This window comes from Stegodyphus dumicola, chromosome X2, assembly GCF_044657685.1.
Source record: "Stegodyphus dumicola isolate Sdum_Otavi_A_Nest chromosome X2, ASM4465768v1".
In the NCBI taxonomy this organism is placed as follows: Eukaryota; Metazoa; Arthropoda; class Arachnida; order Araneae; family Eresidae; genus Stegodyphus; species Stegodyphus dumicola.
In genome coordinates, this window is record NC_140781.1 from 78,203,337 (window position 1) to 78,215,906 (window position 12,570).

The 12,570-nt window shown below is 35.2% G+C and overlaps 1 protein-coding gene across 2 annotated transcripts in view; it reads left to right on the forward strand.

Annotated features, from left to right (window-relative positions):
* Plap (phospholipase A2 activator protein) overlaps positions 1-12,570 on the forward strand; it is a 95,535-nt gene that overhangs the window by 66,822 nt on the left and 16,143 nt on the right. For both annotated transcript variants that reach the window (XM_035363124.2, XM_035363123.2), the window contains exon 7: positions 7,970-8,132. In XM_035363124.2, coding sequence (XP_035219015.2) covers positions 7,970-8,132 — 163 coding nt within the window. The remainder of the gene's footprint in view (positions 1-7,969; positions 8,133-12,570) is intronic.

Here is a 12,570-nt window from a genome sequence, read left to right on the forward strand (position 1 = left end):
ATCAGAAACGGTGTGTGATGTGCAGTTGTGAGCACATATCAAAAGTGGTGTAGGGGCGGTGAAACAACAAGTTGCCGACCAGCAATGTGTCGTCGACGGCACTTTGATTCAAGGGAAAGAGGAGATTGCTACACATTGTTAGCTGTGACCGAAGAGTTACAACAGCCGAAATCATCACCAGCACCACCATGCCGAAGCATGTCTCTGCACTCATGGTACGTCATCGCCAGCTGCGTCTGCAGTGGGCTAACAAACATCGGAATTGGACATGTGAAGAATGGAAGAAAGTTGCATGGTCCAACGAATCACGTTTTCTAGTCCATCACATCAACGGGCATGTGCTAATATACTGATTTCCAAACAAAACCATGGCTCCTGTATGCACAGTTGAACGGAGACAAGCTGGTGGTGTTGATATTATGGTGTGGGGAGTGTTTTCTTGGAGCACATTAGGACCCATAATCCCTATGGAACAATCCCTGGCATCTATGTGCTATGTGATCATCGTTGCAGACCAGGTTCAACTCATTCATGACAACAGTATTTCTGGCGGGGGGGGCAGATGGTGTTTACCAATGGGATAATGCACCATGTCATAAGGGTCAAATCGTCAGGGAAAGGTTTGAGAATTGTGAAATAGTCCAGTGACTTTCAAGTCATGTTTTGGCTTCCAAATTAACGAGACATTAATCCAATAAAGCATTTGTAGGCCCACCTGGAAAACCAAATTCGTGCTGCCATGCTACCGCCTCACAGCATGTGGGAATTGCAGGACCAGTTGGTGAGCGCTTGGTACCAGATACTTCAGACTGCCTATCAGCAAATTGTAGAGTCAATGCCATGCCAGGTGTTGGCAGTTTTGAGAGCTAAAGGTGGTCCTACGTGTTATTAACAGGGTGGTCACAATGTAATGGCCCTTTGGTGTATATTAATCTGACATTGTTTGATATATAAGGATATGGGTACCAGATACTTCAGACTGCCTATCAGCAAATTGTAGAGTCAATGCCATGCCAGGTGCTGGCAGTTTTGAGAGCTAAAGGTGGTTCCTACGTGTTATTAACAGGGTGGTCACAATGTAATGGCCCTTTGGTGTATATTAATCTGACATTGTTTGATATATAAGGATATGGGTACCAGATACTTCAGACTGCCTATCAGCAAATTGTAGAGTCAATGCCATGCCAGGTGCTGGCAGTTTTGAGAGCTAAAGGTGGTCCTACGTGTTATTAACAGGGTGGTCACAATGTAATGGCCCTTTGGTGTATATTAATCTGACATTGTTTGATATATAAGGATATGGGATCTAAGAGATGCAATGAATTTAAGTTGATAATATATGGGATAGACTTGTTATATATAATTTACTTGAAGGAAAATTTTTGTGTGATGTATTGTTCATATGATGTTACATATTAATAGTTCAAAGGCATTATTGCACCCCTTTATGCAGGGCTAAAGGTGGTCCCACATATTATTAACAGGGTAGTCAATGTAATGGCCCTTTGGTGTATATGTATGTATGATACATATATCTTGATTTTGTATGAAGAGGCATTTATGCATTGTGTACAGCAGAGGTATTCAACCCGTGGCCCACTGAAGCCATTTTAATGGCCCCACATTTGAATTTGAAGAAAACTTGAAGAATTTTAAGAAATTTTGATATTAAGAAAAATTGCCTTGTGAGCTTTTTGTCATAAAAAATTTTTTTTTTCTTATTATTCTTGATATTTAAATCATTTTAATGATATGCCTGATATTATTTGAGATAAAAGTTTCTGAAAATGACGAATTTTTCAAAAATTTCACTTTTTATCTCATGTAATTTTAAAAGCAAAAAATTTGACTACTTATAAAATCTCAGTTCCATAAAAAGGGTTAGATTCTTATCTCTAACAGGTTTGCAACAGATGTCAAGCTTTCGTCAATACTTTGCCAAAGATGACCTTGAGTGTGCCGCTACTATACACGGGAGTGGGAATAAATTAACAGAATTCTATTTCTCCTAATGTTGCAATTAGTTGTCAAAAAGAACGGTGATTTTAAAACATCCTTTTTGAATTAGTGATAAGCAGATTTTCTACAGTTGATTTTAAGCTAGGTTACTCACGCTCATTCCACATTCTAAAATTCAGAAGCATTTGTGGTCTTTGAATGAGTACACAATAACAAGCCATGATATCAAAAAAAGAAAAGTTGAAGGAAAAGTGCAATTTCTTTTTTTCCAAGAAAAGTGGTCAGATCTTTATTCTTTGTTGTATCTAATGGTAAGGCAGTTTGCCTTATTTACAGCGACACTGTAGCTGAGATGAAGGAATACAACATTAAGAGACATTATGATACTAAGCACAGTGAGAAATAATCTGCATTGGAAAGTCACTTTTAATGAAATAAGGTGAGTGAATTAAAATAAAAACTAAGTTTTCAGCAGTCTTTCTTCACCTCAGTGAATAAAGAATGAAAATAGTGTTCATGTTAGTTACATAATGTATATGTAACTAAATGTTAGTAACAGAAAAAATTGCCAATTTTGGAAAACCCTTTGTTGATGGAGAATTTGTAAAAGAATGTCTCCATTGTACAGTTAATGTGTGCTTTATCCATCACAGGTTCAAGTCATACAAAATATTAGCTTGTCTGGTGTGACAGCAGCGAGATGCATGGATGATCTTACAACAGATATATTCAGTAAATTAAAATCTAAATGCAAAAAATTTGAGTTTTATTCTCTAGCGATGGATGAATCAACAGATGCAACAGATACTGCACAAGTAGCCATTTATATTCGTGGCATTGATTGAGACTTCACAATTATAGAGGAATTAGCCAGTGTCATTGCACTTAAAGGTACAAAGTGAGGAATAGCCTTGTGTTCGAGTTTGACCCAAATTTTGGATAAACGTGAGTCAGAGACTTCAGTAATATATCTGCTATAACCATGGATGTTGCTAAATATATGACTAGGGGGAAAATAGGAGTAACAACTTTACTCAAATCTGATGTGAAGGCAAGTGGAAATAATACTGTGATGACTTTCCTCTGCTTCATTCACCAAGAAAATTTTTTCAAGAAATTCTTCTCAAACTTTGAACATTTGATGAATGTTGTTGTAAAAATGGTTAATTTCATTCAGTCTAAAGGATTTAATCACAGGCAATTTCATCAGTTCTTGAGGGATTTGGAAAGTGGATATGGTGATGTTGTGTATTACATGGAAGTATGTTGGTTGAGCCGAGGAAAGATGCTTCAGCGCCTGTTTTTCTTGAAGAGCAAAGCTCAACAATTCATGGAATGTAAAGGGAAATCTATTCATGAGTTTATTAGAGACTTTGCATTTCTTGTCAATGTTACAGGTCATCTCAATGACCTCTAACTACTGCATACTGGGAAAAGATCTACTTGTTCATAATCTTTATTACTTTGTGAAAGCTTTCAAGATAAAATTAATCATGTGGGAAAGTCAGTTGCTAAATAAGAATTCCACTCACTATTCAAAATTCATGGAGTGTGAAGAACTCTACAACATGGAATTCAAATAATTATTTACAATTTCAAATTTGAAAGAGGAAATCAAAAGCAGATTTTCCAATTTTTGTGAAAATGAAATTTTATGAGAATGTTCTCCTCACCATTTTCAGTAGATGTTGGAAGTATTCCACCTAAACTTCAATTAGAATTTATAGATTTACAGTGTGACTCTGCAGTAAAATGCAAGTTTCTAGAAAATCCTACATTAATTTATTTTTATTCGAAGTACGTGACCGAAGACAAGTATCCAGGATTTGTAAACATGCATGCTTCATGTCCTCTATCTTTGGCAGCACTTGCATATATGGGAACTGCTTTTTAGTAAAATGAAAATCCTAAAATCAAAAACAAGAACACAGCTGAAAGGCAGACATTTGGAGGAAACTTTATGAATTGCACCAACACAGATTAAACCGGATATTGAAGCTTTAATCAAGCAAAAACAATGTCAAATTTCACATTAAAACTAAAGGAACTACCATCTTCTGCCTGTAATGTAAGTTTTATTTTTTTATTGTAAATGCATTTTGTAACATCATTCTGTGCAATCTTTTTTCATAGTTAAAAAAAAAGTTGCAAAACATTTTAATTTGATTGACATTTGACTTTTTGGAACCAATGCATATATATACAAATCTATAACACTATCCCTTTGCTTAGAATCACTTGTAGTCTTGCAAAACAAACCTCGCTTTTTTATATAAATTTTCTAACTAAACTATTTTTTTGACAGACATGTGGCACACGGATCTTTGTGAATTTATTGATTTGACCCTCGGGCATGAGAGGTGGAAGACCTCTAGTGTATAGTAATTAAGAGGTCTGGGACCCTAAATGCCGAGCTCTGTAAAAAGCCTTCAGTGCTTGTTTTTTATAAGAGATATTCAGGGTTTAAGCAGTTACACAGGATGATTTTGAAGCTCCCTAAAATATAGAGTCTTATGTTGTCCTCATGGGCTTATGCATTAATCAGGTGCTGTGTACTACGCTATAATAAATAATCTCTACTACTATTTAAAGTGGCCAAAACTGATGTGTGACATTTTGTTACAGTGTTAGAAGAATGAAGATGCAATTATGAGTACAAAAATATAGTTTTGTGGATAAACAGTACTCATCATGCCAGTACAGATTGATGTCATTAACGTAAAATAAAACATATAGGTCTACTTTCATTGGTTATAAATTAATGTCGAACTTGTTCGAAGAGACCCTTGGACACATGTAGGCATTTGAGAAGGTATCTTTGCATGTGTATTCATCAATATAGATGTTACACTTCCTTATGTATCAACAGCATAAGAATGTAAAGCGTGGAGACTAAGACAGTAGTCTCAAACTCAAGTTGCCTGTGGACCTCATGTATGATCTAAAAAGAACTGAGGGGTCAGAATTTTTTAAATAAATTTTTAATTACCAAAATTAAAATTTTCATTAATAAAATAAAAACAAACTTTATATATATTTTAAATTTCACTTCCTAAGTATTTATCAAAATATAAACATTAATACTGCAAAGAAAAAAAATTTGAACTTGTATTTAATTTTGATCTGAAATGTAAAGTTTGGTACCTTTAAGATATTTTTATTGCTTACACTTTATAACTGTAAGCTATTGACAACTAAATTATTAAATTTTCAGATTGACATTTATTTAAAATAGTTCTAGCATATTTAATTAATCATTAAATAACTAATTTAATTTAAAATTAAAGAAGTTGTGAAAATGTTAAATTTTTTAAGTAGAAAAGTTTCCAAGTAGGAGAGAACTTAGGAATAGATGATGACAGCTTAACATTTTTCTTCACATAAATCTAAATAATTATACATTTCTTTTATTTCTTACTACTGGTTGACACTTTGATGCCTTTTTGATTGTGATAAAGTTTATAGCCTCGGAGAAAATTTCCTACAAATTATCCTCATCACATATTGTGTATTCTCATTGGTCAATGAGATTTTTTTTCTTATGAATTTTCAACTGAAAAAAAAGCTGTTCACATGTAAAAGAGCAAAAATTCATAACTGGAAGCTTACTTATTTTTTGACAATTATGAATAAAAGTTAATGAAATTTGTATCTTCAAATTTTTAACTATGATATATGTAGTTCACTGTAAATTAGCTATCTCCATTTACAGATTTTCTGATGCCTTATTCATGTTATTTTTCAATGGTAATGAAAACAAAGAAGACTTGGACTCAAATACTTGAAATATTTCTGACACTGTAATTGCAACAATTTCATAATAGAAATGTCTTCGTGGACTGCATGAAATTGCTTCGAGGGCGGCCAGTTTGAGACCACTGCTATAAGGTGTTGCACTTGATTGATCTTTTATGTAACCCTGGAAGCAGTCCACCGGAGTGAGGATTGGAGATCATGGAGGCCATTCAACTGTGGCATCATAGCTACTGCTGTGTTCTTCAAATGATCTGCTAAAAAGCATAACTGTCTAGGAACCTGACTGATGTGCTAGGACAGCATGTTGGGACTGCAGGGAATATAATTTGGCAGAGCAGTGTCATCTAAAATTTCAAGTATGATTTTGTATCAGAGCTGGAGGTATCTGTCCAGTTATATATCTTTGTGAAACATAGGTCCCAGTAAGTAGTTATTTTACGTATCCTACTAGAAGTTACTAGATCTGTGTACTGATGCCTAATGATTTGCCACCATGAAGAATTCTTCAAACTTCAGTAATGACTGTTTTGTCAGTTTAAGAATTTATTAATTTGGAATATCTCCTTGTCGATCTGAAGTATGATAGGAAAAAAAGGCTGCCTCATCCTCATTTTTGTTCATGGGCCAGCTACACCAGTGAATTTGTTGCTCATTGTCTTGTGGCTATAGTTCTTGCTGTGAAGTAACTTATGAAGGAAGGATACAGTGCTGTTGTAGTATGAGCCATATACACGTGTGTGATAAGCTTTATGGCATGATTCTGCTTTTCAGATGGACTAATGTATACAACCAAACTTTTGCTGTTGCATCTACTGGTCTGCTGGGAGTGAGTATGTCTTGTAATACTTTGTTTCTGCAATTGTCAAACTTTTTTAGTGATGGTGTTTGCTCTTGGATGAAAATCTGAAAATCGAAAACTGTACTGTCGTGCAACATGCACTGCATTTTGTTGGCATTTGGCATACAGAAGCAAGGCTCGTAATGTTGTTCATGACTGAAAATGGCCATTTATACCTGCAATATGTAGACCAACTTATTTGATAACATATTTGGTTTCCTTGTTTTTATTTCTTACTTGAATTAGAATATCACAATCTGAATGTGAAGATTATTTTGTTTGAGATGTTTTCCATCCCCATTTTGCTTCTGGAGAAAACTCTTATTTCACAAAAAAGGGGGGGTTCCGTTTTGGACATTTTAGCCATATCGAATTATCGTAGTCACATATACAGTATAATGGCATTTCATTCCAAAACAGTAAAGCTTTTTATCTTTGTTACTATCTCATAGGTCTCAGTGTTTTTAAAATAGGATAACTAAATTCTGAATTTTCCTGGTAGTGTTGCTGTAAATGATGAAATCTCGTAAGGCCCAGTCACCGTTACTATAGCTAGACATTACGTAACTTTCTTGTTTATGCATACAAACAGTGTTGACATGTATATGAAATGAACTATCTTGAAGAATTCTGATATTTGATTTGATAGAATTAATTTTTTTTGTTAATTCATTCGATATTTACTGATATTCTACAGTTTTTGCAATATCAGTTCTCAAAGGATTTTTAAGTCAGTTTGTTAAGGGAGAAATGCTTAACCAGTGTTCTAGCAGCCAGTTTGCTGGTAAGCAAAGAGATTGAAGTGGAAACCACTGATGTTCAAGAGCGTAACTAATCATACAATAAGCAGCCATAAAAATTATCAAGTAATCATTTCAGGTTTAAAAGGTGATATGCTGCATATAAGAACATAAATTTAGAATACCTAATTCAATATTAATGTTTCACATCAGAATCATGTTGTAAATAATTTACTAATCTTAGTTTATATCTCATAAATCGAATTTAGATCTATTTGGATTTCTCTTGAAAAGGTTGCTATGCAGCCCAAAACTTGCCTAAAAATCCTGGCTTTTGGCTCAAAGACGTCACAATTTTTCCTATGTGAAAGTTTACAACTATGCATGTTGTATTTGAAAGAGAGTTTAAATTGATGGTGTAAGGTTTTTCATAATATTTTTAGAAAGTCGAATTAATGTGGTTTCTGACTTTGTTGTTGCTGAAAAATGAATTTTTCTGATTTAAGAGCTCAAATTACATTCATTATAGCTGCATTAAGTATAAAATGTTTTTTTTTTAATCATAGCTTATTTGCTTTTTATATGTAGTTTTTAATCTTTATGTAATAAAATTTCTGTAAAAAAATCAATAAAAAGTAATCTAGTCATTAAGCTTTGTATTCTTTTCTTTGTTTAGAAGAAGGATTACGAGTTCAATGTAGATGTAGAAGGAGTTATGTACAAACTGGCTTATAATAGAGGTGAAAACCCGTGGACTGTTGCCCAAAACTTTGTAGCAGAGCATAATTTGCTTCCAGATCATGTTAGTCAGATTGCAGATTATTTGATGAAAAACACAGGTATGTATATATGTGTGTATATTATATATCTATGTATACTTATGTATTCAGAAGCAAACAAACTACTATCACAAAACTTAACATGCATGTAGTGTATGAGGAGATAAACAAATGGTTACAAATTAAGAATAAAAGATCGTTTTATTAAGAAGTTATGGCATAAAAAAAGTTACAAATTAGTAAGTAGTATAGCCACTTCTGGCAGCTATACAAGCCAAAACATGGTGTAACATTGAATCAAGTACGTCACCTCTATCCCCTGAAGAAGATCGGGCCGTAATCTTTGCAACTGGGCAGTTAATTCATGAATATTCCAGGATTACTGCAGTTGCCTTCCAAGCATGTCCCAGACGTGCCATATTGGTGAGAGATCTGGTGACCTGGCAGGCCGCAGAAGTACATGATATCCTTGAAGACATTGTTGAGAGAGTTGCTCAGTATGTGGATGAGCATTGGCTTGCTGATAAATGACACCTGGACGACTTCATAGGATAGGCAGTACAACTGGTGTTAAAATATTGTCTACGTAACTCAAGTTGTCATAGTGCCTTGAATGATGACTAGAAGTGATCATGTGCCCCAAGAAATCTCTCCCTACACTGTGTGTAATTCCTGTATGCTGTATCGGACCACTGGCCTGGCCACCTCCACACGTGTGCTTTAGTTATCAGCACTGAGACTGAATTGAGATTCATCGCTGAAGGTGACACACTTGTAGTCAGTTACATTCCAGCTTGCCCAAATTTGGCAAAAATCCATTCGACACTGCCTATGATGTGGGGCCAATGGTAGCCATCTTAATGGACATTGGCAGCATATACCAGTTTCGGCCAGTTAATCTCTGAATTGTTTCCATTGATACCAATGGATGCCTGTAAGGTGTTAAATGGCATCGAATTGATGCTAGCAACGTTGGTAAGGAAGTGGCCACTCTTATGACTGCGAGATCCTCGCGTTCATTTGTTTTCCTGGGATGCGCTGTCCCTTCCGTAATCGATAGTCACCAACGCCGAGCAAATAACATATTGCCCCGACTGAGGTGTCAGCTGATCCCCTGTTTGACCAATCTGTTTCTCTAAGGTCTGCTATATGACTCTTCTCAAAGTCCAGCTATTGTCCCTATCATCACCGGTTACATCTCAAAGGCATCTCTAGTCACAATACCATCAATCCAAGTCAACATTTGAATAGTACAAGGCATTTGAATAGCCTTATGGCATGAGCATTCATGCTTTCAGACTCTCCCAGCTACTGATCTTATATGCACATAACATGCTTACGCTCATCTTATTGGTATCGAAATTTAAATCATTTGCATATCTCTTACCAGACTACATTCCTGCCAAGTTTTGTGATTGTGGCTTGATTTCTTCGGTGTATTTTTTGTGACAGTGTTATATATATACACTATCTACTGATAAGTAGTTGGACACTTGTGATAGAAAATAAATATATGATTCAATAGTTGGTAGAGTCTCCATGAGTGTCAGTTATTCTTGGGACCTCAACCCTCTGGGGCATGCTTTCTACGAGTCTGGAACTTTCATCCACTCGGCTTGGATAAGACATGTCAGTTGTCTTCACTGATATTTAACAGCTGTTGCACCCCTTAATTCGGCGATCCAACTCCTTCTAGAGTTTCAGGTCTGGGCTTTGGGCAGGTTAGTCCATTTGGTTAACCCCATTGTTATCATAACAATCCATGATGGACCTAGCATGATGACAGCTGGCAATGTTGCCCTGAAAGTAACATGGATCCAACCTGTAAAACTGCCACAGCATATGAAGCACACTGTGACCTGAAACATTGCAGTAGGTGTCAGTGTTCAGTTTACCATAAATTTCAACCAAGGGTTCAATCCATACCAGGAGAAACACTTCCAGATCATAATCCCTCCTTTGCCAAACTTTACTGTGGGCACAATGCATTCCAGCAGGAGGCATTCTTCAGACAGATGCCAGACCGAGATCCTGCCATCTGAATGGTAGTGCGTAAATCTTGATTCATTGCTCCAGAGAACTCGTTTCCACTGTCAACATGCTTTGCACCACATTAACCGAGCTGCTCGGTTGAACTTTTTGATCAAAAGCTTATGGGCAGCAGCACATTCATGAAAACTAAGCACATGTGCTTTCTGGTATGGAAACCAGGTGGTATTCATCAAAACAACACTTCTGTTTGCTGTTGAAACTCCTGGAGTATGGGGGCCATTGGTTGGGTGCAGTTCTATCAAATTTCTCTGGACAGCACCTGTCAATCCCTATTTCCCAGTTTCGCAGGTCTGCTGTCTCAAAGCACATTCCGATAATCACCGCTCGCCGAACACTTCTGAATCACATACGCCGTTGTCGAATTTGGCTAATTCAGCTAACTAGATATGCCCCTTAAAGATCAGCCATTTTTGTGATACTTGACAATTACATCTTTCTCAAAATCATTTAACTCTGCATTTCGTTGCATCTTGCATACCACTAATGCCAATGTTGTTTCCTACATGATATTTAATGGTTGGGGGCCATGATGAATATCAGAACCTCAGATATCGGCATTTGCATGGGTGTGCAAATACTTGTTGGTAGATAATGTATATATGGTTTACCAATTAAAATATGTTTACCATAGTTATTATACTATCCTGGAAAGTTTAAGAAACATTTTAATTGCAAAATTAAATTAAGAAAACAAAAAATATGTAATTAAAAAATTTAAAAAACTTATTTAATATTTTATACATTTAATTTAAATCTGCATATTAAATATTCATAGATTGATGACTCAGACTTATCAGAGGGGTAACATTAAACATGAATAAATAATGAGTGCTGAATACAAATTTTGTTCTTGACTATTTTGGGGTAAAAACAAAAATTGAATAATCCCAGTTTTTATTGTACAAAAATAGTTACTCTCCAATGCGAATTCAGTCCTTAAAAAAATAAAAATTAAAAATAAAAAAATAATACAAAATGTACATTAATGTAAAAAATTAAAAATCTCTCGACTTTAAAAAAAAAATATTGTTTATACAATAAGAACTAAAGTGAAACAGCCAAATTTTACTAAATAACTAATTTTGAATATTCTAATTTTCAGTTAAAACAGTGCTTGTCATTTTGGCTAAAGGCATGCTGTATAAGCTTAAGCAAAGAATTAATTACTGTTGGCCAAAAAAAGGGGGGAAAATTATACTGTTATCAAAAAAAAAAAAAAAATCTAAAAGTTTTGAGTAAAATATGGAAATATTAGAAGAACAAAAATTTCCTAAATGGAGCAAATGTATTGCTAAACGCAAAATGTGATGCATGTGTTTTTTGAGAAATTGTGGTGAAAATAAGGGTTCTTTAAATAGTGAAATGCGTTGCATAAGATCTGAAGTATTATTAATATACTATAAAGAACAAACAACTTTATTAACGAGAAAACAGGACAGGAAGAAATATCAAGTAGCCTTTTGAAAACCAAATTTCAATGAATGTTTTTCTTTCGAACAGTCTTTTCGTGTTGCCACTTTACGAAAAATTAAAACGTACAGAAATTAAAGGTAAGATGAAGTGGAAACATAGAGGGTTCTACATACTCCCTTCCCAGTGAAAACGATTAGGAGACATAATCTTTTAAATGAGGTGGAAACCTGATGGTCCTTCCACCGCGTGTGGTATGGTTGTGATTGACCGGCGGTGAAAATTTCCCGTAAGGGCCGCACGATAACCCATGTGCCTGTGGGTTTCAAGAGGCTGCTTATCATTGTCTTTCATGGTAAAACATGGTTTCAGTTTATCATTTGAAATTCTTTTGACAGTTTGCTAACTTGTAGAGATAACTCTAAAATCTGCTCTTGTAATTTAACTAAAACATTGTAATCTCTAAAGCAAGATACAGCAGCATTCTGATGTGATGCTGATTGTACTTCCCACATTTTAGTGGCCATTGTCGCCAATTTGGCTAAATCATCGCCACTGATGGATAAAATACTCAAGATTGCCTTGGGTAATCATTGAAGCCAGAGTGTTTTATGGAAAGCTTCACCTACCTTATCTGAAGCTAAATTCTTCATTTCACATAAGAACTGTGAAGGTTTTCTATCACCCAATTGTACCTCATTTAATAATTTTTGTGTCTTTTGTGTTTTGGTGGAGATGGAAATTAATCTGTCTTTAATAGCCGCATACTTGTCCCTTGGGGGACTAATCAGAATGTCCGACACTTCTGATAATATTTCAGCATCAGTAGAACTCGCAACATATTCGTATTTCATTTGATCTGTTCGTAATTGCAGCATTTTGAAATTGAGCTTCCAATTGGAAAAAACATATCTTTGGATCCGGTTTCCAAAACGCTGGAACTTTAATGCTAATTCTAGCGATCAATGTCGAAGTGTCGCTTTTGTTTCACCTTCGTTTGCCATTTTTTTAAATTAAGAAAGGTACATTCGGAGAG